The 25,131-nt window shown below is 33.6% G+C and overlaps 6 protein-coding genes and 1 non-coding gene across 10 annotated transcripts; 3 read left to right on the forward strand and 4 right to left on the reverse strand.

The window, feature by feature from the left end:
* The first annotated feature begins 4,762 nt into the window (after positions 1-4,762).
* LOC105648499 (large ribosomal subunit protein eL24) lies at positions 4,763-6,304 on the forward strand. Its single transcript, XM_012234904.4, has 5 exons — positions 4,763-4,894; positions 5,328-5,403; positions 5,492-5,593; positions 5,700-5,848; positions 5,959-6,304. Exons 1-5 carry the CDS (start codon positions 4,884-4,886, stop codon positions 6,113-6,115), a joined length of 495 nt encoding a protein of 164 aa, XP_012090294.1. The 5' UTR covers positions 4,763-4,883; the 3' UTR covers positions 6,116-6,304.
* A 1,827-nt stretch (positions 6,305-8,131) lies between these two features.
* RBL3 (RHOMBOID-like protein 3) lies at positions 8,132-11,230 on the forward strand. Of its 2 annotated transcripts, XM_012234906.4 has the most exons (5): positions 8,133-8,555; positions 9,305-9,468; positions 9,771-9,934; positions 10,147-10,397; positions 10,919-11,230. In XM_012234906.4, exons 1-5 carry the CDS (start codon positions 8,272-8,274, stop codon positions 11,037-11,039), a joined length of 984 nt encoding a protein of 327 aa, XP_012090296.1. In that variant the 5' UTR covers positions 8,133-8,271; the 3' UTR covers positions 11,040-11,230. The 2 variants fall into 2 exon arrangements, with proteins under 2 accessions (XP_089582723.1, XP_012090296.1); XM_089726597.1 differs by lacking the exon at positions 10,919-11,230 and having other exon boundaries at positions 8,132-8,555; positions 10,147-10,401.
* Positions 11,231-11,464: 234 nt separating this feature from the next.
* TRNAV-AAC (transfer RNA valine (anticodon AAC)) lies at positions 11,465-11,538 on the reverse strand. Its single transcript has one exon. It is a non-coding gene; the product is annotated as a tRNA-Val (tRNA).
* Positions 11,539-11,823: 285 nt separating this feature from the next.
* Positions 11,824-12,806, forward strand: LOC105648853 (Bifunctional inhibitor/lipid-transfer protein/seed storage 2S albumin superfamily protein). The gene is made up of 2 exons (XM_012235355.4): positions 11,824-12,315; positions 12,567-12,806. Exons 1-2 carry the CDS (start codon positions 11,975-11,977, stop codon positions 12,574-12,576), a joined length of 351 nt encoding a protein of 116 aa, XP_012090745.2. The 5' UTR covers positions 11,824-11,974; the 3' UTR covers positions 12,577-12,806.
* Positions 12,807-13,331: 525 nt separating this feature from the next.
* LOC105648501 (protein IQ-DOMAIN 23) lies at positions 13,332-18,105 on the reverse strand. 2 transcript variants are annotated; one of them, XM_012234907.4, is made up of 4 exons: positions 17,613-18,105; positions 15,463-15,663; positions 14,654-14,728; positions 13,332-14,282 (listed from the first exon to the last, which is right to left on the reverse strand). In XM_012234907.4, the coding sequence occupies exons 1-4, from the start codon at positions 17,991-17,993 to the stop codon at positions 13,551-13,553; spliced, it is 1,389 nt and encodes a 462-aa protein (XP_012090297.1). In that variant the 5' UTR covers positions 17,994-18,105; the 3' UTR covers positions 13,332-13,550. The 2 variants fall into 2 exon arrangements, with proteins under 2 accessions (XP_012090297.1, XP_012090298.1); XM_012234908.4 differs by lacking the exon at positions 14,654-14,728.
* Positions 18,106-19,210: 1,105 nt separating this feature from the next.
* Positions 19,211-22,952, reverse strand: LOC105648503 (protein FAR1-RELATED SEQUENCE 5). 2 transcript variants are annotated; one of them, XM_012234910.4, is made up of 4 exons: positions 22,684-22,950; positions 19,867-22,254; positions 19,627-19,764; positions 19,211-19,417 (listed from the first exon to the last, which is right to left on the reverse strand). In XM_012234910.4, exons 2-4 carry the CDS (start codon positions 22,222-22,224, stop codon positions 19,370-19,372), a joined length of 2,544 nt encoding a protein of 847 aa, XP_012090300.1. In that variant the 5' UTR covers positions 22,225-22,254; positions 22,684-22,950; the 3' UTR covers positions 19,211-19,369. The 2 variants fall into 2 exon arrangements, with proteins under 2 accessions (XP_012090300.1, XP_037492658.1); XM_037636730.2 differs by having other exon boundaries at positions 19,211-19,764; positions 22,684-22,952.
* A 1,408-nt stretch (positions 22,953-24,360) lies between these two features.
* On the reverse strand, positions 24,361-24,958 carry LOC105648854 (Bifunctional inhibitor/lipid-transfer protein/seed storage 2S albumin superfamily protein). Its single transcript, XM_012235356.4, has 2 exons — positions 24,657-24,958; positions 24,361-24,558 (listed from the first exon to the last, which is right to left on the reverse strand). Coding segments are annotated over exons 1-2 (282 nt in total). The 5' UTR covers positions 24,938-24,958; the 3' UTR covers positions 24,361-24,557.
* Between the last annotated feature and the right edge of the window lie 173 nt (positions 24,959-25,131).

Genomic DNA, 25,131 nt, shown 5'->3' on the forward strand with positions numbered 1-25,131 from the left:
AACATAAATTCATTTCTCAAACGTTTTCTGAAAATATATCACTCAAATCCATTTAACTCATTTTAAAATATTGTTAATATTTCTAAACTTTTCCTCATTCTCCATCTAATTTGAATCATAGTTGATTCTTCTTTTTTTCCAATCATTATTCACTTTTAATTTTAATAAAATATAGAGTGAAAATTGATTTTTAAAACAATTAATTTATCTCTTTTAAGAAAATAATAAATGTATAATTTAATTGGCATGTATATCATATGCACTCTCAGTTATTAAACGCGCCATGCTAGAATCTACTTTTTAGGGCAAAATCTCTATTATTAATCGGAATTTAAAAAATTTTTTCCATATATATCATTAAAAATAAAAGCATTACTTCGCTCTTATGTTACTCTTAAAAGTTATAAATGGATATAATTTAATAATTGAATCTATTTATGGATCCAAATAATTGTCCACACATCATTAGATTATTGACTATGTTCTTTAAATATTTTTAGCCATATATATAACTCGTATAACCTATATCAATTTATCGGTCCACAAAATTGTCCATATATCATTAGATTATGACTCTATTTTTAAATTTTTTTTAATCGCGTATATCATTGAAAAATAGAAAACAAATTGATTCGATCCACTTTTTTATCATTATTATAACCTATAATCTAATAATTGAATCGATTTATTTATTCTTATAACTTATAATTTAATAATTAAAATGATTTATCAATTCACATAGTCATCTCTCTTCAAAAAAAATATGCACGTCATTAGATTATAACTCTATTTTTCAAACTTTTTAACCATATATATCACTGCAAAATTAGGAAAGAGATGTAAATTAAACAAAACTATAGCATTTTTTTACAAATATTTTTTATCTCCTCGATTGAATTTTAATAGTGTGTGCATGTTAAGGTGTTATAATAGGTACAAAACATAAATGGAGTACAAATATATATAATGAGAAAAAAACATGTTATAATTGTTTCTTATTCATTCCCAAAATAAAAAATAATAAAAAATAATTTTATACTATGTAAAATTAAAATTCTTAAAAAAAGCATGTAAAATTCAAGGTTATGATTGCATCATATGTCTTTTGGTATGATATTATTAGAGATGCGATGTAAATCTTTCGAAGCTTCAAGGTTTTAGTATGAGATTTGAAACGGATGATAAAATAATTATTTTCTAATTTTGAAAATTGCATATCATATCCATTAATAATATATATCCCACGTAGAATCTCCTTTGAAGTCGAGATTATTTCTTATATTGCATATTTACTGAGTATAGATTCCCGCATGGCATCTATATAAGAGATTGCGTGAATATAACTTTATTACTAACTCCAATTCTGTTAAGTATGGCATTTTTTTTTTTTTAAGAAATTAAAATTTCTTTGAGAGGAAATAGTTTAGAATATAAATCAAAGTTAAAAATTACTTAATTTTGTATTTTTAATTAGTTTTATTTTTAAATATAATTAAAATCAAAATATTAATTTTAATTTTAATTTTTAAACATTTACATGGTATTTTTATTGTACAAATCATAAATTATTGATATTTTAGATAAATCAAATATCAAAAATATTACAATTAATTAAATATTATTTATATTTTTAAATTAAAACCTTTTAATTTTTCATGCCTAAGGATGTTATACAATATCCAAAATTTCAATAAGTATACTTTAAAAAAATCTCATTATTTTTTCCTTCCTACATGTGTGTTATTTACATGTGTTAATATTATTATTATAGATAGGTAGATTAAATTTTCAAATAAAATTATAAAATAATGCAACTCTTCAAGTGTGTGCCACACACACACATGTATATGATTAAATTTATTTTTAAATATTAATTAACATTAATATTAACATTAGCATTCATTGTTAAACATTTGTAAAATATTTATTATCTTATTAGTCATAGGTAATATTTTTTTTAAATATATCATATTAATTAAGTTAATTAATTAAAATGGATGATCGTATTATTTTAATTATTTTATATAAATTCATCTTAATTAAATTAATTAAAATGGTTAATCGTTTTATTTTATTAGATAAGGGATGTATAATCTTTCGAAGCTTGAAGGTTTCAATATGAGATTTAAAACGTATAACAAAATTATTATTTATTAATTTGAAAAATGCATAACATATCCATTAATAATACATAATCCACGTAGAATCTCTCTTTAAGTCGAGATTATTTCTTACTTTGCATATTTACTCCATATGGATTCCCACATGACATCTATATAAGAGGTGGCATGGATATAACTTTATTACTGACTCCAATTCTGAAATTATGACAATTTTTTTTAAGAAATCAAATTAAAATTTCATTAAGAGGAAACAATATACCATTGTAGAATACAAATTAAAATTAAAAATAAATTAATTACATATATATAATTGGTTTTATTTTAAATATTATAAAAATATTAATATTAGTATTAATATTAAATATTTATAATTGTATAAATCACAAGTTATCATTTTTTAGATAAATTAAATATAAAAAATATTAGAATTAATCAAACATTATTTATAGTTTTAAATCAAAACCTTTTAATTGGTTATACCTAAAGATGTTGTACAATATTCAAATTTTTACTAAGTATACTTTAGGAAATTCCACTATTTTCTCCTTCCTATTTATATGTTTATTTACATATGTTAATAATATTATTGTTATTATTATTATTATTATAGATAGATAAGTTAATTTTTTTATTTTTAAATAAAATTATAAAATTAATACAACTCTTCAAGTCAATATATATATATATATATATTAAATTCAAAGAATGTCAATTTTTTTTAAATATCAAGTTATTATTAATTAATAAACCAAAATTTTTGTAATTTTTTTATATATCTTCAAAATAAAATAGTATTATCATATCACTATTTTATTAATATTTTCAAACTTCTATGATGTTTTTATAACTGAGTATAAATAATGTGTAATGTATATCTGGAAAAAAAAAAAAGTTGTCGTGAATGCAATGTACACCACAAAAATTAATTTTTGACCACATTATTGCATCCAATAAATATATAATTAATTAATTACTCTAAGCATGTGGATAATTAGTTTAATAACGAGTTATTGAGGTAATTAACATAAATAGTTTGAAAATAAATGATATATCGGTGAATCCAATTTTAATTTCATTAAACATAAATAACTCAATGAATGCTTGGAACATCATTTTATCCATCTCAATTTTTTTACAAAAATGGAATTTTAGCATTTATTTTGAGGATGTATTATTCACATTGAATTGATTACCATCATTAAACACAAAGGTCCAAATTATATCCCAATGATATTAAATCCGGCTGAATGTTGATCCTGCTGAAAAGACTGAGAGGATTAATAATTTAATTGATGAATTATAAAAATATTAATCGTTAATTATCAATAAATCAATTTAAGTTTATGGAGTTTGCTTGAATCAATTGATTTGATCCCAATTTTTCGATTTATTTTGTTTTTTTAACTTATAAAAATGAAATTAATTTGATTTTAAGTCTAAATTATTGATTCTCTGGATTCATTTGAATCAAACTGAGTTTAATAACACTTATTTTATTTAAGACCTCTATTTGCTCAAAATAAATTGCTCCTAACAATAGAAAGAAGACAAAACAAGATAAAATAAAATAAAATTGTGATTAAGTATTAACTAAAAATTATCATTGATGACCAGTTAAACCAATTAATTTCTTTTTATTATTTTTATTTATGGGATAAATTTTGGGATAAAGAATTATGACAACCGGTCCTCACTTTTTAATAAATACAAATAAATATGTAAAATTTTTTATAGATACGAAGTTTTAAATTTTTAACTTGTCATATTGTTAAAAATAATAAAAAGATTAATAATCATGCTTACTTTTATTATGTAATTATTTTGTAAGAAAAAAAAACATCCAAAAAGCAATATTTTCATATTCTAAGGAATCTATAGTTTAATGGGATAAAGCGAAACAGATGAGATGAGACAATGTTCTGGAAGAATCCTTCAAAATGGGAAGGGAATGAAAAAAAACAAAAAAGTGAAATGCAAGTCTTGTCATAAAGTGAGCTTAGCCCATCTCTGTCCACTAAGCAGTTGATGAGGAAATAAAAATATAAAATTCCAGAGACCCATAACACTCGAGGCCAATCTGTCTTCAGCTTGCACGTTGCAAATGCAAGCACTTCACTTTCTAATTTGCGCAAAACCGCAATAATGCCTCAATCTCAAGTGCCATATCTGCCTCTCGAGATATTGTGATGCGAATGACAATATCACATAACGTGTAAGGACTGGCATTAAGCCTGTCTTTTTGGGTCTTTGATTGAAGAATAGGTCCATCGCTACAGTTATCCACGAACGCAATTGATTACCAATATACAGTTGAATCAGCGGTATAGATTATATTTATATTTTTTCAAATGAGATTAAAGATTTAAAATTTAGAATTGTTACTTTTAGAAAGATGTTAATTAAATATCATTATGGCCGAGCGTGAAGATACCATACTTATACTTAAAAAAAAAAAAAATTATGGATTATATTGTACTTTGTAAAGTATAGAAAACGACCCCACGTTTAGGTTATTAGACAAATAGCGGTTGATTTGGAAGAGTGGTTTGAGTAGCTCAAAGCAGTTCAGATTCTTTGTTCCCTCCATGTAAATGCCTTCATCTTATGCGGGCCCATAATCCGGTTCTCAACCCATAAATTTCAAGGGCCTCAACTACAATTAAGCCCAATAACAAACTATATTTTGATCCAACAAATTTAAACTTAGGGTTTGTATTTCCTGCCAAAGTCATTCACAGACTAGGAGAAGCTGCTGCCGCCATGGTTCTCAAGTACGTTACTATTTTTTTTTTTTTGTCAATTGAAATTTAATGATAATTTCAACATCTGTTGATTGCATTTCAATGCCTGCTTGGTGCGTATCAGACGAAACAAAATTTTGAGCAGATTTTTACTCCACTCGAGCCCTAAATAATCAATCTCTGGTTCGCATTTTTTTTCCCGAGTAATCAAACAGATAGAAATTGTTGTTTTGTGCTTTTTTTTTTTTTTTTTTTTTTTGCCATAAATATGTATATGCTTTTGGAATTTTCAATTCATTGGAGACTCTGCATATGCTTTTTGTGTGCTAGAGTAGCAAAATATTTAATAAAGAAATGTCATTGCTATGTATAGCTAGTGGACCGGTTTGATTTAAGAGAAAAATGTATTATTATATATGCCTTTTGTTGAATTGGAATTGATTGCTAATTCTGGGAATTTCAGGACTGAACTATGTCGCTTTAGCGGCGCAAAGATATACCCTGGTAAGGGTATCAGATTTATTCGCTCAGATTCTCAGGTAATTTCCAATGTTATCAAATTCAAAATTAATTTACATGCATTCCTCTTTACTGTGAAACTGAATAATCTTTGTCGATCAAATTAAGGTCTTCCTGTTCGCCAATTCTAAATGCAAGAGGTACTTCCACAACCGACTGAAGCCCTCAAAGCTCACCTGGACAGCTATGTACAGGAAGCAACATAAGAAGGTGGATATTCTCTATGGTTGTATATTTTTTTAATAGGAATTGGAAAATAACTTTGTAACATAATGTTTTACGTGTCATGTTGAAAATTCTTTCTTAACATTCACAGGACATTGCTGCTGAAGCTGTTAAGAAGAGACGTCGCACAACCAAAAAACCGTACTCAAGGTCAATAGTTGGTGCTACTTTGGAGGTCATACAGAAGAGACGAACTGAAAAACCTGAAGTTCGTGATGCTGCAAGAGAAGCTGCACTCCGGTATGCTTTCTAATTTTTGCATTGATCAATGTGCATTGATTATTCTGTCACTGTTTGCATTTCAGATATATATTTTTTTTGTTAAATGAATTATGCAATCCTTTCTGCAGTGAAATAAAGGAGAGGATTAAGAAAACCAAGGATGAAAAGAAGGCCAAGAAGGCTGAGGTGATGGCGAAGACACAAAAGACCCAAAGCAAGGGTGGTGTGCCCAAAGGTGCGGCACCAAAGGGCCCCAAGCTTGGAGGGGGTGGAGGGAAGCGCTGAAACCCCTATTTCCTCGTATTACTAGGTATTCCTTCAAAGAATTTTGTATCACCGATCATACGAGGATCATGCAATTTTGTTATCTCATGAATTATTAGTGTCATGGTTTTGTCAAAGAAATCAAATGACGGTTTATTAGTTAATGTTCATTTCTGGAAAATTAAATGGACCAACTGTTGTTCGCCTAAACTTTTTGCCCACTTCTAAAATTGAAATGGATCTTGTATTACCACCACAGATATGAGACTAGCCTCAGAGAAATCTGTCTCTCTTTTTTAGAGTTGTATTTCACAAGGGAAGGTCAAGTAAGAATATATCATTAGTCAATTTGGACGAGAATGCTGTTTCCTTTTTAGGCTTTAGGGTTTGGATATGTTTAAGAGTGGTTTTGTCCAATTGGTTTGGCATTTTGAAATTGCGAAATTTATCTTTGCTGGTTGTATTATATGAAGGGGAGGACACACACGAAAGCATGTGATTCTGCTGCTGCCATTAATTTAAGGTGCACCAACACAACGCGTGAAATAGATGAATCACAGATATGAAGGATTGGGACACACTTGTGTTGTTGGCTGTCTTAAATGATATGTTTCATTATAATGTTAGTTTTGCTGCAAAGGAGAAAGAATTGTGAAAACCATTCCTTTCAGTAGAAAATTCCCTTATTAAGTTTGTGCTGAAATAACATGCAAAGTCACTGTCTCGTGAAAGGGAGGTAGATCAACCTCTATTGTCATTACCCGAACGGAAGAATCGCCTGGAAACTGGAAGTAGTGGGCAGGAAACAAAAACAAATTTGATGCTGATGAAATTATTTTTTCTGAAAAACAACAAAAGTAGTGGGGCCATGGGACAATCCCTTGGGTTTAGTCCAATCATAGTAGCCACGTGGCAAGATGAGAGAGTAGATTGTAAGCAACAGAGTCACCCAAACCAAACCACCACCACCACCCAACCCCACCACAAAGCGGAGAGATGACTCTTTAGAGTTCTACAAGTTTCGGTTCCACAAGTTTCGATTCTGCTTTCCTTTCCCTTTATTCCTTTAATTGGCTTATGAAAGCAGAATAATAGATGCTGCAAAGGAAAAGGAAGAGGGAAGAGAAGGCGGCTTTGAAATTGCTAGCGATGTGTTATGCAAAATCTGGTTGGCACTTATTTGCCAAAGATTATTTGCTTCTTTAAAAAATATGCCCCTCTAATTAAAAAAAAAAAAAAAAAAGTTGTATAAACTAGAAAGTGCTATCACATTTTTCTAGAGTGTATTTATATTCTCCTCAAAATTATTTTAGAAGAATAATTATTAGGTGAGAAATTTTATGGTTCTTTAATATATTATTGTTTCAGAGGCAAAGACAAACTGTCATGGAAAAATTACGAATAATGAAATTTGAAAAGGGTTCTATGGCCATGGGTGGATACTAATCTGGATCTGAATTTGAACGAGAGAGACTTCTGTTCTGATAGAATTTATGATTTTGCACTAAGAAATTTTTATGGTAAAAATTGATATGTAGCTTAATAAAAAATAAATTTTATATTTTTTAGTAAAGCTTAATATGGTTAAAAATTTAAAATACAATCATACAAGAAAAAGACAAGGAAACCGTGTGTCTTGATTACCTTTTCAAAAGTTGTACAGTGTTATTATTATTATTATCACCTCAAAAAATAAACATTTTCCTTTGATTTTTTTTTTTCTATTCAATGATAATCACATTTTAGCTCGATAGAAATAAAAACTAGATTTTCCTGAAGTTTTGTTCATCTCATTTAAAACGGCACAAGCAGTGTCGTAACCGCGAAACTTTACAGTTACAGTTATAGACAGCGAGAAACCAATTTGACTCAGCAACAGCAACTTCCTATACCAAACTTGGTACTGTACCAAACGAATCGTGTCTAGTCACGTCAATAATGTACACTGCGCGTATCAACGTGTCGAATATATATTGGTTGATTTTGTAAATAACAGGTTTTTGTGCTCACATCAGCAGCTAACTGAACATTCTTACCCACTTTCTTTCCGTATATGTAAATAAAAAAAAACTTCCACTTTCTCTCTGTGAAAGTCCCTCCCTCCCTCCATTAAAAACACTCACTAGACACAGAGAGAAACACACGCACACACATAAGAAAGGTAAGAACTTGGAAGCATGGCAGGAGGAGATATAGAAAGAGGAGTGAAGAGCAGAACAAATGACAATTACACATCATCTTCCTCGTATTTGATAGAAGATAGAGAGACCCAATGGACGTCGTGGCTTGTGCCTATGTTTGTGGTGGCGAATGTTGCTGTCTTTATCGTTGTCATGTTCATCAATAATTGCCCTGACCATTTTCATTCTCGGTTTGAAGGGAATTGCGTTGCAAGATTTCTTGGGAGGTTCTCTTTCGAGCCTCTAAGGGACAATCCTCTCTTTGGTCCCTCTTCCGCTACGTAATTACTTAATTCCTCTGCCCTTTTTTTTTTTTTTTTTTTTTTTTTTCCGTTTTGTCTTATTTTTTAAACCCGGGTGAGGAATTTTGTGAGAGTGATTATTAAGCTTAGAATGAAATTTGATCCTTCAAATGTTAATCGGGTATCTCTAGCCTTGGCATTAGATATGTAGTTGTTTTGATTTATTATGTGCTTGGAATGAGAATTTAGTCGATCTGGAAAGGGAAAAAGGGGGGTTTTCATGGTGGTTATGTGTTTCAGATGATTAATTTGAGTAACAGTGGAATACTGGAGTCTGGAAGTGGAAGTTGTCTAAATAATTTTATGTCTTTGGTGTGGTTTTTAATAGATTTCTATAGTTTAAATGCTTGTTAGTGAAACTTAGTTCTGCAGAATCAGGTATTTTCTTCTGAATATTAATTATATATTTATTGGTTCTTCATTGATCTTCCTTAAGGAGAATGTCGTCTGGTCTTATATTTAGAATTGTTGTGCATCAGATGAGATAGTTCTTCTTTACCGAATTATTTAAGTCTATCACGCAAAATTGGATCGTGAAGTCCATAAGTTTATGTTATTTACCTGGGATTCCTAAGGGGTATCAGATGTTTAAATCCAAAATAACCCAACTTGTTTCGATTTGTTGTTTCTGTGTATTTTCATTACCATGACAGTAATAAATCTAAGAAAGTAGAAGGAATAGTTTAATTAATTTGTTCCCCTTTCTTGTCCTCTTTTTTGGGTCAAAGATTGGAGAAATTGGGGGCTCTTCAGTGGCAAAAAATTGTACATGAGCACCAGGGATGGAGGCTTGTCACATGTGCCTGGCTGCATGCCGGTGTTATTCATCTTCTTTCAAACATGCTCTGCTTGATCTTCATTGGCGTTCGCCTTGAGCAGCAATTTGGTTTTGGTATGTATTTCTTAAAATATTCTCCGAAGTACACTTTGATGTGTTTCCATGTGAAGATCTCACTTTGACAATGGATAAAAATTTGGCCTACTTGAATGTTTTTCATTAAGTATTTGAACAAAAGAACCATAGGATAGGCTTGCTTTTCACTACTCGATGTTTATACCAATAAGGTCAAACTTGATGTCTTTGAGCCTGATTCTTCTGATCTATGTTGAATCATGCTTAAAAATTTCACTTTATAAATTGAGATTTGTATTCGGTTTTCTATGGGTTCTAATGTTTTTGTCACAATTTTGCAGTGCGCATTTGTGTTATTTATCTGTTGTCTGGATTTGCTGGGAGTGTGCTTTCCGCTCTATTTATTAGAAACAGCATCTCTGTCGGTGCATCTGGTGCCCTTTTCGGGCTTCTTGGAGCAATGCTTTCAGAACTAATTACAAACTGGACTATTTATTCTAACAAGGTAAGCATGCTAATATTATTTGTAACATACACAAGTGCTGGCAATATATTCTCAAAATGCTAGTCTACTCCTGGTTCTAAGTTTTACAGTAGATGAAATTAAAATTGTTCACTACACTCTCCTCTCTATTAGAATCTAATGGGAGTAATGTTGGTGCGAAGCATCTTATATTGATTTTACTTCCTAATTCCTGTTCTTTGTTGGTTCCATAGGCTGCAGCTTTGCTTACGCTTCTTGTCATCATAGCCATCAACCTCGCAATTGGAATTCTGCCGCATGTTGATAATTACGCCCACATCGGTGGATTTCTGGCGGGGTTTCTCCTCGGATTTGTTTTACTGCCTCGTCCTCAATATGGGTGGTTAGAGGGTCAAAACCTCCCTACCAGTGTAGGTGTCAAATCCAAGTACAAGGCGTACCAATATTTGTTGTGGGTGGTTTCTTTGGTTCTCCTAATTGTAGGGTAAGTCACAGCCTCAAACTCCAAAATATCAAAACAATTAGTCATAATCAATTTATATGGTTTTGGGGCCCAGGAAATGAATGATTTCATGTTCCTGTTCTGAATGCACATTTTTAGTCTTCTTTGACATTATGTGTGGTGGAAAGATATTCTGAAATGGTGAAATAGACAAGAGGCAGACTTAGATTATGATTTAGGCAGGGAAAACACCATCTTTAAGGCGGTATCTTAGATACGCGCAATAGACAGAACTAGTTAGTGCAATACAATCTTCATGTTATGAAAAAAGCAAACAGACAGAACTAGTTTACTTTTATGTCATGTGGTTAGTGCGCTCCTAATCAGTGTTCAGTCATTTGATACTGATACCCATCTTAATGGTTAGTGGGGGCATGGAATTATGCTCCACTTGGAGGAGACTGCTGTTAAAAAAGAAGTTTCTTATCGTTCTGTTTACTGTTGGAATTCATTCTGAATTTAGTTTATGAAAAAACACTAACTTGAATATGATTGAAATGCAGATTTACAGTTGCTTTAGTGATGCTGTTCCGAGGAGAGAATGGGAATGATCACTGTCATTGGTGTCATTACTTGAGCTGCGTACCCACCTCAAGATGGAGCTGTGATGAAAACCAGACCTAGGAGGGAAACAAACTCCATTATTTCTGTGGTGTCAAATTCCTGTGTGTAAATGCTTACAAGTAGCTTAGGAAACGACGGGTTAAACAATGAAAACTCTTCTTCTAGTTGTCTTTATATGTGATTCTTGGCTATTCAAACACAAAATACTGATACGCAAATCAATATAAAACAAGCCGTTTTGCATAGTGTAACTGGTTTGGCAGAATGCAAGTAGACAAATACGTCACGAAAAACGTAATTTCACAAAATGAACCGAGTAAAAAATATCAATGGATAAATGGCGTCACCGATGGTCGAGCTGGAGACCTCCAGCGTATGAGATGACATAATAACCAACTACACCACGACACCAGATTCAAGTTTCATATTGTAGGTACAATACCATATCCTTGCTCGGTTTGTGCATTCGATATAAAAAATATAAATGGCGTCGCCCGGACTTGAACCGGAGACCTTCAGTGTGTTAGACTGACGTGATAACCAACTACACCACGACACCAAACATGTTTCTCTCCTATACTAAATTCTAATGTTTAAAAAGTAGACTGCAGTAGGTCGCCCCCACTAAAAATGACGTCGCCCAGCCCCGAACCGGAGATCTTCAGCGTGTTAGATGTAAAAGCTCTAATGTATATTTGGGCTGAGCTGAACATAAAATGGCGTCGCCCAAACTTGAACCGGAGACCTTCAGTGTGTTAGACTGACGTGATAACCAACTACACCACAACACCAGAAACATGAAACTTGCTCACTAGCTAATACATAACGCTTTGCGAGCCAGCAACTCATCATACTTGCATGAAAAGGCACAGGTTCTTCATTGCACACCAACCCAACAAAATAGATACTAATGAATATCAATAGTTCAACTTAAGAAAAAAAAAAGGAATCCAAATGTATTAAATTAGTTCGTCTCTGAAATAAGGTGTAATAAAATGGAGGCCAAGAAAGTGAAGATAGGATTGGTGATGTTGCTATCGTTGGCTGCAGTGGAGGCAACAAACATTGATTGTGCCACTGTGACGGCTTTCCTCTCAGCTTGCTCAACCTTCATCAGCTATGGTTCGCCAGACCCACTTCCGGGCTCGCCGTGTTGTGAGTCCATGACAAGCCTGAATTTGATTGCACAATCCGGCGATAATAAGAGGTCGGTTTGTAGATGCTTCATGGGGCTGATTGCTGCTTATAATCCATTTGCCACCACTATTGCTACTCTGCCTGGCTTTTGCGGAATAAGCTTGGGCTTCATTGTTGGTCCTAATGCAGATTGCACCACGTAAATATCTATTTCTCTCGATTTGAACCCATATTATTATCCTCATCGTAATAACTAAACCAAAGCCCATTATATTGACTTCCAAATTTAATGGCTCGTTTGATCTAAACTTGGATTATATTTCTCTTCATCCCAATAATTAATAGCATACAACTAAAGTTGATGGAATTTGTTAAATTCCTATGGCATCATATTTCTAACTGAATTTGGCATATTAAAATATTCTAATGTTAGTTCATGTGATCATGCAGGGTTCCTTAAGTTGGGTTGGCAGAGATTGAAGAAATTGGATCAAGAGATTGAATAAGAAGTATGTTTTCAACCAGACTTTTTAATGAAATTCAAAACAAAAAATAAGTGACAGAAGTTATTTCAATGATGATTAATTTATAATGTCCTTACTGTGTTTGTTTAGTGATCAACATTTAATAATTAGAGTATATTTAATAAGAATTTCTAAAAAAAAAAAAAGAGAAAAAGGTATTCCAACATGCCAAATCGTAATGATTAATAAATCTCTGTCAGTACTCCCTCTCTTTTGTTTTAAACTTCCCTTCACCGAAAGGCAATTGATTTGCCTAAAACAACATCATCTAGAGGCAATAGTGAAAAGCATCCTCTCAAGATTTGGTTGCAGTTGCAATCAATTCCTTCATTCATAATTGATTCGAATACTTCTGTCAGTACCCAAAATGGAGAACGGAGAAACTTCGTAATTTACTCTTTCAATCCCATCACCTAACAATCTTCAACTGTGTGTTTCGTTGGCCTGTTGTGGGAATCCAAAGCTATACTAGACAGGGAGAAGGTGCTCTGATATGTAGCCATTTGAGGCAAATCACTGATGGGACAAACAAATGGGGGCCATTCTCCACCATAGACAAAGCAAGAACAATTATCTAATGTGCGTGAAGACACGAAGGGTTAAACATAGTTAAAGACAAAGTATTTCCTGCTACAGTTGAAAAGATCGGTAATTTAACACTGAGAAACAGTATACAAAATATGAGCACGACTGTAATAATAATAATAAAACATTAATCACCGGAATGAATCAAGAAACAATCACAATTTTGGAGAAACACTTGAAATATTCAAGTTCGTTTCTGTAAGGGCAAACAAAGTGAGATCATGATCAAATAATTACAATAACAGCATTTTCACACACATTGGAAAGGAGAAGAAGAATTTAGAAAAAGATGAAAAAAGAAGACAATTAGAAAAGAAAGTGGTTGTCACCTCAAATCGGTGCTTGCTGGTCTATTCAAATTCATGCGACCGGATGCTGGATAAGCTCTGTTTCTAAAGTTGGGCTGTTGAGCAAAGCCCCTTTCTGAAATAGTGTCTGCATCAAAAAACCCTTGGCCAGATCTTTTGCTCGAATTATACTTTTCAAACTCTAGCCTCTGCCTTGGGGCACTTTGTGATCTGACCTTAGCCCGGAAGGATTCTGTGTTAGCCATGTAGTTTGGGTAGCCTGAGTAGCCATTAAAAAATCCCCATGCACACTCACTCCTTGTGGGGGTAAAAGGACCTCTTCTACCACTGCTTCCGGGTCTAGATGATGGGGAAAACGCATTGGAGCTGTTCTCCACAGTCCTAAAAGCTGCTTCATCTTTTCCAAGGGGAACTTTAAGAGTGTTTACTAACAAAACTTCTCCTGAAGAGACATTTGGCATTTGATTTGTTGCTTTGGATGGTGATTCGAATGTTGTAAAGCTCTGGCTGTTATTTTCTGAAGCCAAACCATGCTGCAACGTCTGAAAGGCTCTGATACTTTGTTGGGATTTCATGTGGGGCTTCCAAGTATCCACTTCAAGGATCTTGTCACTCTTTTCATCATCAGCAAGATGACTTCTCATTGGAATGCTACCATGCTTGTTCCAAAAACTTTCATCCATCCAATGATCTAACCAATTTGAACCTAGTTTTGATTCATCTCTGAAGTTCGAATTTGAACCACATCTCTGCATGTTTTGAATAGCAAAACCAATTAGAATTCCTTAAAGAAATCTATAAAAATACTTAACTTTCTTATTTCTCATCAGAAAAGAGAGAACCAGAATCTTAGAAAGGATTCCTACTTTACCACTGCAAGAAGGTAGAAGCTAGGAAAGTCCCTTCTATTGGTTTGACATTGATATCATTATTATTATTTTGTTGAACTCCCTCTCCTTTTCCCTCTCTTACAAAAAATAGGATAGAAAAAAAATAAGAGGGACTAGATGTCGCTCTGTTATTCATTGCTTATTTTAGATGGGCTAACTGACACACACACATCTCCCATACATCCAGAAACATGTTGACACAAGATTCTACAAAATCAATTACGTGGTACCTTAAGAATTGAGGGCCCATCAAATTTAGTACTATAATCATGAAGTAGGTGATCCTTGACATGACTTGTAGTGACCTGTAAACAAATGCAGTTAAAGGAGGGCATTGCCTAAATTCACATAGAGATTTATAATTGTGTGAGCTTAAAATCTTCCTCTCTGGTCAAACAATGGATTTGGCAACAGTCGAGAGTTTGACTGAACTATAAATCAGTTTTCTTGGCACTGATAAATTTAGAATATCATTAGTTTTAAATGCCATTGCTCCTGCACCTGATAATCGACCTTGATTTGCTTAACAACATGCCTAGTGGGTGCGAACAATAGAAAATTTTTGTAGATAAATTTTAAAATGACTGGTCAATATAAAATTTTTTTGAGGGTAATCTCAGGTACAAAAACGCAAACTAACAAGTAAGCATATAATGGATGTATACTCATGCGCTTACCTTAAGCTATCTCTTTAATTCATGCCTCCATACTATTTGCAAGGACTGTTATCAGACAAGTCTAACAAAATTGCAGCTGCAATTGCTTTCAAAATTAGTAAATAGGCATGAAGAATGTGCTTTCAACACTCTCAATTCCTCATATCCTTAGCAACTTGCAAAAACAATTTTAAATTCCTAAGCAATGGAACTAACTTCCAATTTATCGCATGGGCTTGTGTTCCCTTACAAATAAAATACAGGCTCATTGAGGAGCCATTCTCAGAGGCCACAGCCATCAGAAACTGTTAAAGCTTCTACCTAAGCATAAGCAAACAATAGAAAAAACAGGAGGAAAAAAAAGAAGCAGCAGCGTGGCTTACTGTATGATGTGACTGAGAAGACTTGCTAGTAGAATGTCGCAATTCTGGTATATGAGTTCGATTAGCACGTGCCCGAGCCTGCAACCTCACCAATGTTTGCATGCGCCGAAGCATGTCAGCTGTTTGCTTTCTCACAATATGGCCTCTCACTAATGCTTGGAGCTTAACTAATGCTTTCAGTGCTCTTAGTGCTCTCCTTGCCTTCAACATCACCAACAAAAACTTAAAATCAGATCCTCATTCTTAACCCAAACTAATCAAAACCATCTAATACAACATGTGGATATACACATGCATAAGGGTAACGACATCATAACCCAATCTAAATGAAATAAAAATATTAAAGAAAAACAATACATTAACAATTTGTTTTAAGTCTTCAAATATCAAGTTCTTTTTTCATCAAAATCCAGGAATTTATTACATCTGGACCAGATTATAATGATGCGTGCATTTAAAAGAGGTGCATCTTAATCATTGTGCCAGAAGACACCAAATATAAAAATAACTGGAAATTGGGTGGAGAGCTGAACTCAATTGAAAAGCTCAAGTTATATGCAAAATTTTTTCCCTCTGGCCAGATCAAATTGAAAGGTTTTGGGGAAAAATTATTTGGTATTCAGCTGCCTTGGTCCACTCTGAGGGAAAAAGTTCAGCTGTGCTAGGAGTATTATTATTGTATTAAACAAAAAGCTAGCACAATTCAGTGAACACATGAAAAAGAGTGCTCGGAAAGAAAACATCTACCCCTGGAATTCCTAAGTCAGAAGAGCTTTAAATTATGGCCAAAAGCTGAAAGTTGCCCACAAAGTAGATACATCATGCTTTAGTTGGAGCACTAATTACTGTTTCAAGATTCAAATAAAAGAGAACTGACCAACTTATCTAAATTAGGAACGCTGCCCATCCACTTATACGTGATCCATGACCAATCAAACTAAAAATGGCATGCTGGGCCGTCAATGGACCATCATGATCACATGGTCCGTTTGATAATTCATGATGCATTTTGGAACTATTTTCATAAACTATTTCAAAAAGTGCTTTAGAATCTCCTAAAAGCCCTGCTCTTTTGTAGATAGAAGGTACAATAATTTGATAGCAAAATTTTTACTAACTTGAAAGATAATTCAAGTTTCAACCATAATAATTTAAGGATGCAAGCGGACACAATCAAAATATATTTAGATGTCATAAAAAAAATTAAGTCTGATCTTAATCACTAGCTCATCTCAGATAATTATTTATTAAATAGACCTTAATAAAAGATAAACGCCACCAAAATTCTCTAATTCCTGTATATTAATAGCAAGCATTGCAAAGGATATGATCGCGTTACGTGGGCTCTGTCTTGTACAAGGTTCAAATGAAAACAAACAATGAAGTACGGATGGCAGACACCAGACTGAGAAATAGTGAGAAAATACCCTTAAAATACAGTCAAACACACCATGAGAGAAATTGACATGTTTGTACCTACAAACTTTACGTTCCATCAAGGTCTGGTTAACTAGAAAAATAAATAATAAATTAATTTTTAAAAAATGGCCAATGCCTGTTATTGGATAAGTGGGACACGCGTTTCAAAAGAGCGTGGGGGGAGCTTGGTGGCTCTAGCTACTACCTAGAGTCTTTCTCACAAGAACGTCACAGATTGTATATAAGAAATACGTGTGAAGATAAGGCACATGCCAGTAAGAGAAGAGCTTCGAAATAAACGACATTTACGATTTTTTGCCATAATAAGTTCATTCTGCTGATGCTAACACCATACAATCACTAAGAACCACTATTGTCGGCGCAAATTAATTGCAACTTTATTTGTTTTGGACCACCATAAATCAATAATCAAATATTTTAAAATAAAATTATAATCATAAATCTGGAAAACTTGCAATTTCTTCAAGAAAATTTTGCGTTTGGGATTAAAATGTCTTCCACAAAAGAAATTTTAAAACGGAATTTCAAAAGACTGGACTTTTTCTAAAAGCATTCCAACTATAAAGTACCAATATTCAAAAATCCACTTTGTTTGAACTTCCCAATGTTTCCAGCAGCCAATGGACGGATTGAATGACTAAAAGGCACCGGATCAAACAGCTAAGTATGATTATGGAAGATTAAAGGAAGATATGAATACAAATACTAACCAGATAACCACGAAAAGCCGACTGTATCTTGATAGCGGCCACCTCCGCCCACCGGCGGTGAGCGTCAATGACAGGAGCTGAGGCAGTAGTACTTCTTCCCCCACCACCGCCACCGCCGACAGTAGTCAATCTCACAACCTCTGCTGCAGCTTGAGCGGCCGCGAGTGCGGCCTCCGCAACAGCCGCAGTGGCTGCTGCCACAGCAATGGCGTGCTTGTTCGCGTCCAAATTGTCACCATACGGACCTGATAAAGTGTCGAGCTTATTGGAATGCGACGGAATTGAATTGGAAGATCTAGCAAAGCTCCACCTCCTCTTCTCTTTGGAAGGCGGAGAAGACCCGGCCTTTTTGGCGCCAAAAATTCGTCGGAAAAATCCCATGTCTCATAGTTTAACTGATTTTGTAATTTATAGACATTACTGGGAGAGAGAGAGAGAGAGAGAGAGAGAGAGAGTACTGAACAGCAGAATAGAGAAACGGAGTCTCGGAAGAGCTGAAGAAGCAGCTTTAAGAGGAAGGGAAGATTGGATTAAGCGAGTTGGAAATTGAGGGTCTCAGTTAGACGCGAATGGTTTTGGTTTGGGAAGTACGCGCTTGGGTTTTTACTGTAATATAAAGTTTATTATATTAACAAAATTATCTGAAGATATTAATTATTTAAAGTTAATTTAGTTCCCTGAAAAAATAATACTCTAAAGATGAAATATTTATAAATCATAAAAAAAATGATTAATAGACTTTTAATTGGAATTAGCATAACACAAAATCGCAATGTTTTTTATTGGAATTAGTACAATATAATTTTTAAAATTGTTTAAATTACAAAATAAGCATTCACCCGGAATTATTGTTTGAACTTTTGACTCATTCTATTATATATTACTATTTAAAAAAAAAAAAAATACTACCTCAACAATTTTTCATAAAATGAAATAAAATAGAAAGATACCGTGACATGGGATCACAAAGTTAAGAGTTTTAGTTGGATTATTGCGGCACAACTATTTCTTGTTTCAAACTGCTTATGATTACTCGTTTGTTTGATGCACTTTTAACCAGTAGGGTCCTTTGTTAACTGTTAATGACAAATGTGGTGGCCTGTCACGGGATTTTATGTTACAAAGTAGGGTAGGCCAAGGAAAGGATCAGTAGAAAATAATTTACTTTTGACTAGTGATGAGACTATTAGATGACCTAATTTGCATTTTTATTTCTTACTAGTGTTATTTCAAATTTAAATCAAATGACAACTTGCCCAATATTCATACTCAGTGATCATTTGCCCAATCCCCACCATTAGTCGCATTTCAAGCCTTCTAATTTGATATGGTCCTTCTTATATTACATTTTTGCTCAAAGGCCGCCGTTCAATTTTGAAGTTCGAGGCCTAAAATGTTAGTTGGTGATTATGCCACCATTTTATACAGGACGTGACTTCAGAAGCATCCTTTTATTCTGTAGTAGTCAGCAGAGCTTATTTGAAATCAAAACATTCAGAATTTAGCAAAAGCTAATTATGTAAACAACAGGGAAAAGATGATTTTCGATTGAATAAAACGTAGGAGGGCAGGACCTAATGGAAGCCGAGAGAAGGAGATATTAGAACATACTCATTTATCAGAACTTAAAAATTGAAGCATTTGAGGCTGTACAGCGGCAAAATATATAGATAACAGAAAAGAATGGCATGCCACATACGTTATCTCTACTTGGATCCCAGAAAAGATGCGTCTGAACCTCTCAATCTGTGATCAAATCAAAGGAATGAAGATGGTTGTGGATGTTGGAGATCAAGATCCATAGCCTGCCGTGAAAATCAAAGAATTGTATTTTATTCAGCACAAAGAAGTAGCTTCAATCTGGCACCAAAAACAAAATGCTAGTGCTCAAAACTATCCTATTTTATAATGCTTGATTTCGCACATCTCAACTATTCGTTGTTCGTATAGGACTTGTGGTGGTGCTATGAAGTAAATGTTCCTCCATGGCAATGAATGTATAACTCAAATGTACCTGCAGCAATGGAGTTTGGCGAGGCGAATCATGCTGGTCAGAGTAAAAATTCGATTGTTGGTATGGATTGGGATTATCTTGATGGTTCATGACTGAATTCTGCTGTTGGTACATGCTCTGGACCTCCTGATACAGACCCTGGACAATTCACATGGAAGGATCACACAATCTTAAGTAACAAACCTAAGAAATAAACGAGATAAAACAATAGTATGCATTACAAGGGTTGGGAAGAATCACCTGCAGGACAGAATTATGTGTTTGGGCTTCTGTTGAAACACATGGTTGCGGGGGACTGGAAACAAAGTTAATTGTATATGGTGGAGGTGGTGCACTCGTCAATCCTTTTTTCCTAGAGCATTTTTCTATGATATTTTTCTGTTGTTGCCTATCAGGGGCAGCATTCTCCTTTTCTGATATTCTCGCTACTCTGTTGTCCTTATCCTGATCCTCCATTGTTCTCTCATCCAAGAAAATCTCTGGGTTTTCACTTTCAGAAACATTTGCTGCAGTGCTACTCGAGCTCATACCCTGAACCCCCTCAGTTTTAAAAGCCAATATCTTCTCCACCCCTTCAATTACGTCATCAAGTTGTCTTGAAGCAAACTGAAACGCGTCCTCTGATTCAATGGCTCTGGCTGATATTGCAAGTATTCTGTGGCACAACTCTTTGTAACGGCTAGCTGCAACCAACTTTGAGTTTTCTTGTGCAATAAACTCTTTAGTCTCTCCCACCCTTCCAGTCCTTGCATCTTTTGTCCACCTCTTCAGGATATATTGGGATGGAACCACCTTTATATTCCTATTATCAAGCACTTTCAGAGCATGGCCACACAGAATCCCAACATTCTCAAATTTCATACAACTGCAAATGACAGTGTCATCTGAAGGATTGAATGTGACAGTGTATTCTCGACTTCGCCCAAATGTATTCACTTTATACTCGAGGAAAATTTCGCTCTCACTGTACTGGCTGACAACAAAATTTAAAGACTTCTCATATTCCCTCTGAAATATTTCAAATGCCTTTGGTGTGTAAATATCACTAGCATGCTTTAACAAGACTACATTCCCAATTAACCTTGGCATGCATCTAATCATCTCATCATTAGCTTGTATTTCTTTAAAGCGTTGCTCATCTACCATCCTCTCAAAAACCTTAAAAAACTGAAGTGCATCTTGGTCAGAGTTTAAGTGACCTCTGAAGTTATTGTATAAATCTTCAACAACATGAGATCCTTTGGCATCAACAAAAAATGTGTTCCTGCCATACACAACGGCCCATTTCTCTTTTTCTCTAAACATCCATCTTAGCCACTCATTTTGCTGGAGATCATATTTTTCCAGCAAAGCCTCCCAGGCATGAATGAAGTCTTCCTCATCATTGTGATCATAGATACAACTTCTAAAATCACTGGAGAAAGATTCAATATCCTTCAGTGCATGGTTAAGGTGCTTGAGAGCATTTTGGTACATCTGCCAAACACAGATGTGATGGCTTGTTTCTGGCAAGACAGAATTAATTGCTTCAACAATTCCTGCATCTTGATCTATGAGGATGACTTTTGGCTTCTTTCCAGACATTGCCTCTATGAAGGTAGTAAATAGCCATTTGAGCGATTCAACAGTGTCATCAAATAAAAGTGCAGCAGCAAAAGTGATAGCAAGATTGTGGTGGTTCAGTCCTACAAATTGTACAAAGGGCTGAATATCTTTACTTATTCGGTAAGTTGTGTCCAGACAAACTACATCCCCAAAGTGCTCGTAGTCAGCTACCATTTTATCATCAGCCCAAAAAATGTTGCTTATTTTGTCATCTATATCAACCTGTATCGCATGAAAGAATGCTGGATTTTCAAAGTGCTGCCTCTGAAAATAGTGCAGCAAACGTCCTGCATCTCCCTTTTTCATATCTCTTGTCCTTTCAGATTGTAGGTAATTCTTGAAATTCATGGCTAAATAATCAAGAGATTCACCTACTTCAATTCTTTTGTTCATTAATTCCAAGGTAGAATTTGACCCCATCCCCAAATTACTTGAGAAGTCATCTTTGGAAGCTTGACTAACACATAATTCCTCCTGTAACTGAAATGTTTGAGCATTATTTGGCTTTACATCATGATTGTGTTTTGCTTCAAAATGCGTAACCTGGTATTTACCATCAGGTTGACGAGTGATGATCATGTGTGCCAAGCAACCAGTTCTCGTTTCCTTTCTGTGCTTCTTCACATTAGCATCTCTTTTGTCTTTCCGCCGATAACCTTCCTTAGAGCAAGTAAATTTTCTAGAGACTACTAGACCATGCACCTTACTCCTATTTACCCAATCCTTCCGAACACTGAAACCGACCAATCTGGCATACTTGTTGTAAAAAGTATAAGCATGTTCATCTGATTCAAACTCCGTACCAATTTTTAGTATTCCACCTGTAACAGAATCATCCTTGGAGCAAAGACTGTATTGATTTCCACTTACCTGGGCTACATTTGGACTTTGACAGTCCTGATCCAGGTTTAAGTCTAACTTATCTGATGTTTGGATTCCGATATCCATATCCTCATCACGAGGGCTACCCAGGTCACCTTCATCTCTACTCATTTATCTTCGTTGACATCACTAAAACAGTACCTAAAAAAAAAAAAGCCATGTCGAACCTCATGAGATGAAATCGTCATAAAAATGCAATAAGGATATAATAAATAAGAAATGGTGATTTGAACTCAGAAAATCAAGAAATGTCATGTACAGAAAGTGAAGGTTATTCTGCTCTTATGTTTTCTTTCCTAATTCAGAGCTAAGGTAACGTAGTAACGGCCTAAACTACACACTATCCATCTTTCTTTTGAAAGTATAAGCAGTGATTGCTTTACCTCGAACCATCATTTACATACACCAAAATCAAAATTTAACTTATCACAATACGACGTTCATTAGATAAAGTTCCCAAGTTATTGGAGAAATCAAAATTCACAGAATCAGACAACTATAAGCTGCATTTCTATAGGTTGGAAACAAATAACCAGTGAATAGGGAAACAGTGAGAGTAGCTGTGAGTACCTTGATGTTAGGGCTGCAGATGAGAGCTTCAAATCAATGACAGAGAGTTTGTTCGTAACAGAGACACAGAAAAGTAAAGGGAACCAAAGCTTATGGATTAGGTTCGTTTCGCTAGTGGCGGATTGGGAATTCGAATTCAGGTGTTCCAGTGACCGGATTTTATTGAGAACGAGTAATCCAGTTCCAAGTCCAACTGCAACGCAAAGTCTCTCCGAAACCGAAAATCTAAAATGGGGATAAGAGTATAATTCTTAGAAATGTGGTGGAGGTTTCTCCAGTTATAGCAAAGTATGTGACATCATCGCAATTAACAGCAAAATACACTTCTTTCTTTGGTTTTTTCTGGATGCCCCTTTCATTAAATGTTTTCATATTTATTTTATGTGAAATAAAATACGATTATAATTTCGTCAACAAAAGAGTCCTCTCTGAGGCTTGGTTTGTTTTTGATAAATATTACTTGTCTCAAAATATTTTCTGAATTTTCCCATATTTAAGATGTTAAGGAAAATCAATCAATAAAAAAAAATTTATAAAGGAAAAATTAAGTAATTTAAAAGAAAAATTTCCATATCTAAACGGTAAAAAAATAATTTTTAGATATTGATAAATTTTTTCTTCGAGGAAACTAAATTTGGACAAATTCATTATAATTTCATAACCACACATTTATTCCTCTAAAAAGAAAAAAACACATATTTATTAATTAATGGATTATTGATAGTCACCATCACAGATAAATAATGTTCACTGGCCATCATCGAATGCCACATTTAATCATTGGTATTATTTTTTTAATAATTTTTTTTCATATTTAATATTAATATCTTTAACATGAAATTTCTATAATCTAATAATTTGAATTTTTTTAAAAATTTTTAATATTGAAGTCAAACAAAAAAAAAGTTGTTTATAAAATATTTTTAAAGATAAATTATTTTTTCAAATGGAGCCCTAATTACCAAAAATGAAATAAAAAAATTTCTAGCCATATTATAAGCCCAGAGGTAGTAGCCCATGTTGGAGGAGGGAACTTGAAACGGGTTGGGACAGTATGAGCTTCGAACGAGTTCAAATGTAAGTCCATGTTTCATTTTTTAATTAGAGTCAAATCGTTGGACTTTGGACCGGTAAATAAAAGTAAAAAGGACTCGAAATTTATGAAGGAAGAAATTCAATACTGAAGATGTTCAATCATAAAAAAACTAGGCTTCGAGAAATGAGTAATAAGATTAAAGATTATTTATTCATTATTTATTTATTTCAATTCTACGTTTACCTTCTATTTTTTGTGAAATTAGATGTATCTCATGTGATTATGCTAGCCTTTCTTATTATTATTATTATTATTATTATTTCTATGAATAAATATGAGTATTTTCGGATCAAACTTTGGTATATTAAAATTAAAATTCACTCTTTAATTTAAATACATTCTCACATTAACATGATGCCTTTTTATATATAAGTGTATAACTATTATTTTATTTATTTACTTATTTTTCAATATGGTATGTGCAAAGTAATTAGTGAATGGACTTGTATATTTGAAGTCAATAATTCTAATTATTTATTTTCGTTACTGATTGTTTATTATTTTTTTAGAGTTAGATTCATAATACGATCCATTGATTGTGAACTAATATTAATTAATAACTTCTATTATAAAATATAGTATTTGCTTGCTAAGTACATTTAGCTATTTAATTAATTAAGTTCCATGCATGTCCCTTAAAAGAGGAACTACAATATATTTATTTCTTGATATGGAAGTTTCTGCTTGAACTCTCGGAATACATTAAAACTAAAAAGAGAAAAAAAAAAAAGTTGACGATAATGGAAATGACATTATTCTCTGGATGATAACTTCTGCATCTGCAATTAGAAAAACAAAAAAAATGGAAATCAACATGCAATTCAAGAAAATAAAACAATATGATAATTTAAAAATGCAGCAGTAAATAATGAACTACCAGTTGGCAGCACAACTGAGAGGTGGGAGATTGCATTGGGATGGAAGGCGGGCGGTGACACGGAGAGTGTTGCAGAGGCAGTCATGCTGCACCGATTGCAGTGCATTACAACACTCAGCACTTGGGTTGGTGTTAGTAGAACCAGGCACCACATACTGCGCGCACACATTTAGATTGTTCAATTGAGCTGGGCAGCTTTGCGAATGAGCCTGCTGGCTCTGCATTGCAACTGCAATCACCAGAATAAGGAGAGAAACCAGAAACTTGTTTAGAGCTGCCATAACTCCTGACTCGGCTTTTGTTTTTATGTAAGTTTTATGCCTTTTGCTTCAATTTATAGCCTTAGATTTCTATGAAGTTGAATATTTACGTGAGTTACCTAACCCATAATGAGATCATCAATATTGTGTTGGCCTCTTAAATTAGTTGAAGGCATAAATTTTGAATGCATTGTAGATTAATTTATTTACAAAGT

The sequence above is a fragment of the Jatropha curcas genome, chromosome 10 (assembly GCF_041381405.1).
Source record: "Jatropha curcas cultivar XTBG-Jc1 chromosome 10, XTBG_Jcur_1.0, whole genome shotgun sequence".
Lineage (NCBI taxonomy): Eukaryota > Viridiplantae > Streptophyta > Magnoliopsida > Malpighiales > Euphorbiaceae > Jatropha > Jatropha curcas.

Coding starts and splice junctions, on each gene's coding strand:
- LOC105648499 (XM_012234904.4), top strand. Junction 5,404..5,491: donor TTATTCGCTCAGATTCTCAG/GTAATTTCCAAT, acceptor GATCAAATTAAG/GTCTTCCTGTTCGCCAATTC. Junction 5,849..5,958: donor GCAAGAGAAGCTGCACTCCG/GTATGCTTTCTA, acceptor TCCTTTCTGCAG/TGAAATAAAGGAGAGGATTA.
- RBL3 (XM_012234906.4), top strand. CDS start 8,272: ATGGCAGGAGGAGATATAGAAAGAGGAGTGAAGAGCAGAACAAATGAC. Junction 9,935..10,146: donor GGACTATTTATTCTAACAAG/GTAAGCATGCTA, acceptor TTGGTTCCATAG/GCTGCAGCTTTGCTTACGCT. Junction 10,398..10,918: donor TTGGTTCTCCTAATTGTAGG/GTAAGTCACAGC, acceptor ATTGAAATGCAG/ATTTACAGTTGCTTTAGTGA.
- LOC105648853 (XM_012235355.4), top strand. CDS start 11,975: ATGGAGGCCAAGAAAGTGAAGATAGGATTGGTGATGTTGCTATCGTTG.
- LOC105648501 (XM_012234907.4), bottom strand. CDS start 17,993: ATGGGATTTTTCCGACGAATTTTTGGCGCCAAAAAGGCCGGGTCTTCT. Junction 15,664..17,612: donor CGGCTTTTCGTGGTTATCTG/GTTAGTATTTGT, acceptor GTGATGTTGAAG/GCAAGGAGAGCACTAAGAGC. Junction 14,729..15,462: donor CTTCTCAGTCACATCATACA/GTAAGCCACGCT, acceptor ATTTGTTTACAG/GTCACTACAAGTCATGTCAA.
- LOC105648503 (XM_037636730.2), bottom strand. CDS start 22,224: ATGAGTAGAGATGAAGGTGACCTGGGTAGCCCTCGTGATGAGGATATG. Junction 19,765..19,866: donor CACATAATTCTGTCCTGCAG/GTGATTCTTCCC, acceptor TGAATTGTCCAG/GGTCTGTATCAGGAGGTCCA.
- LOC105648854 (XM_012235356.4), bottom strand. CDS start 24,937: ATGGCAGCTCTAAACAAGTTTCTGGTTTCTCTCCTTATTCTGGTGATT.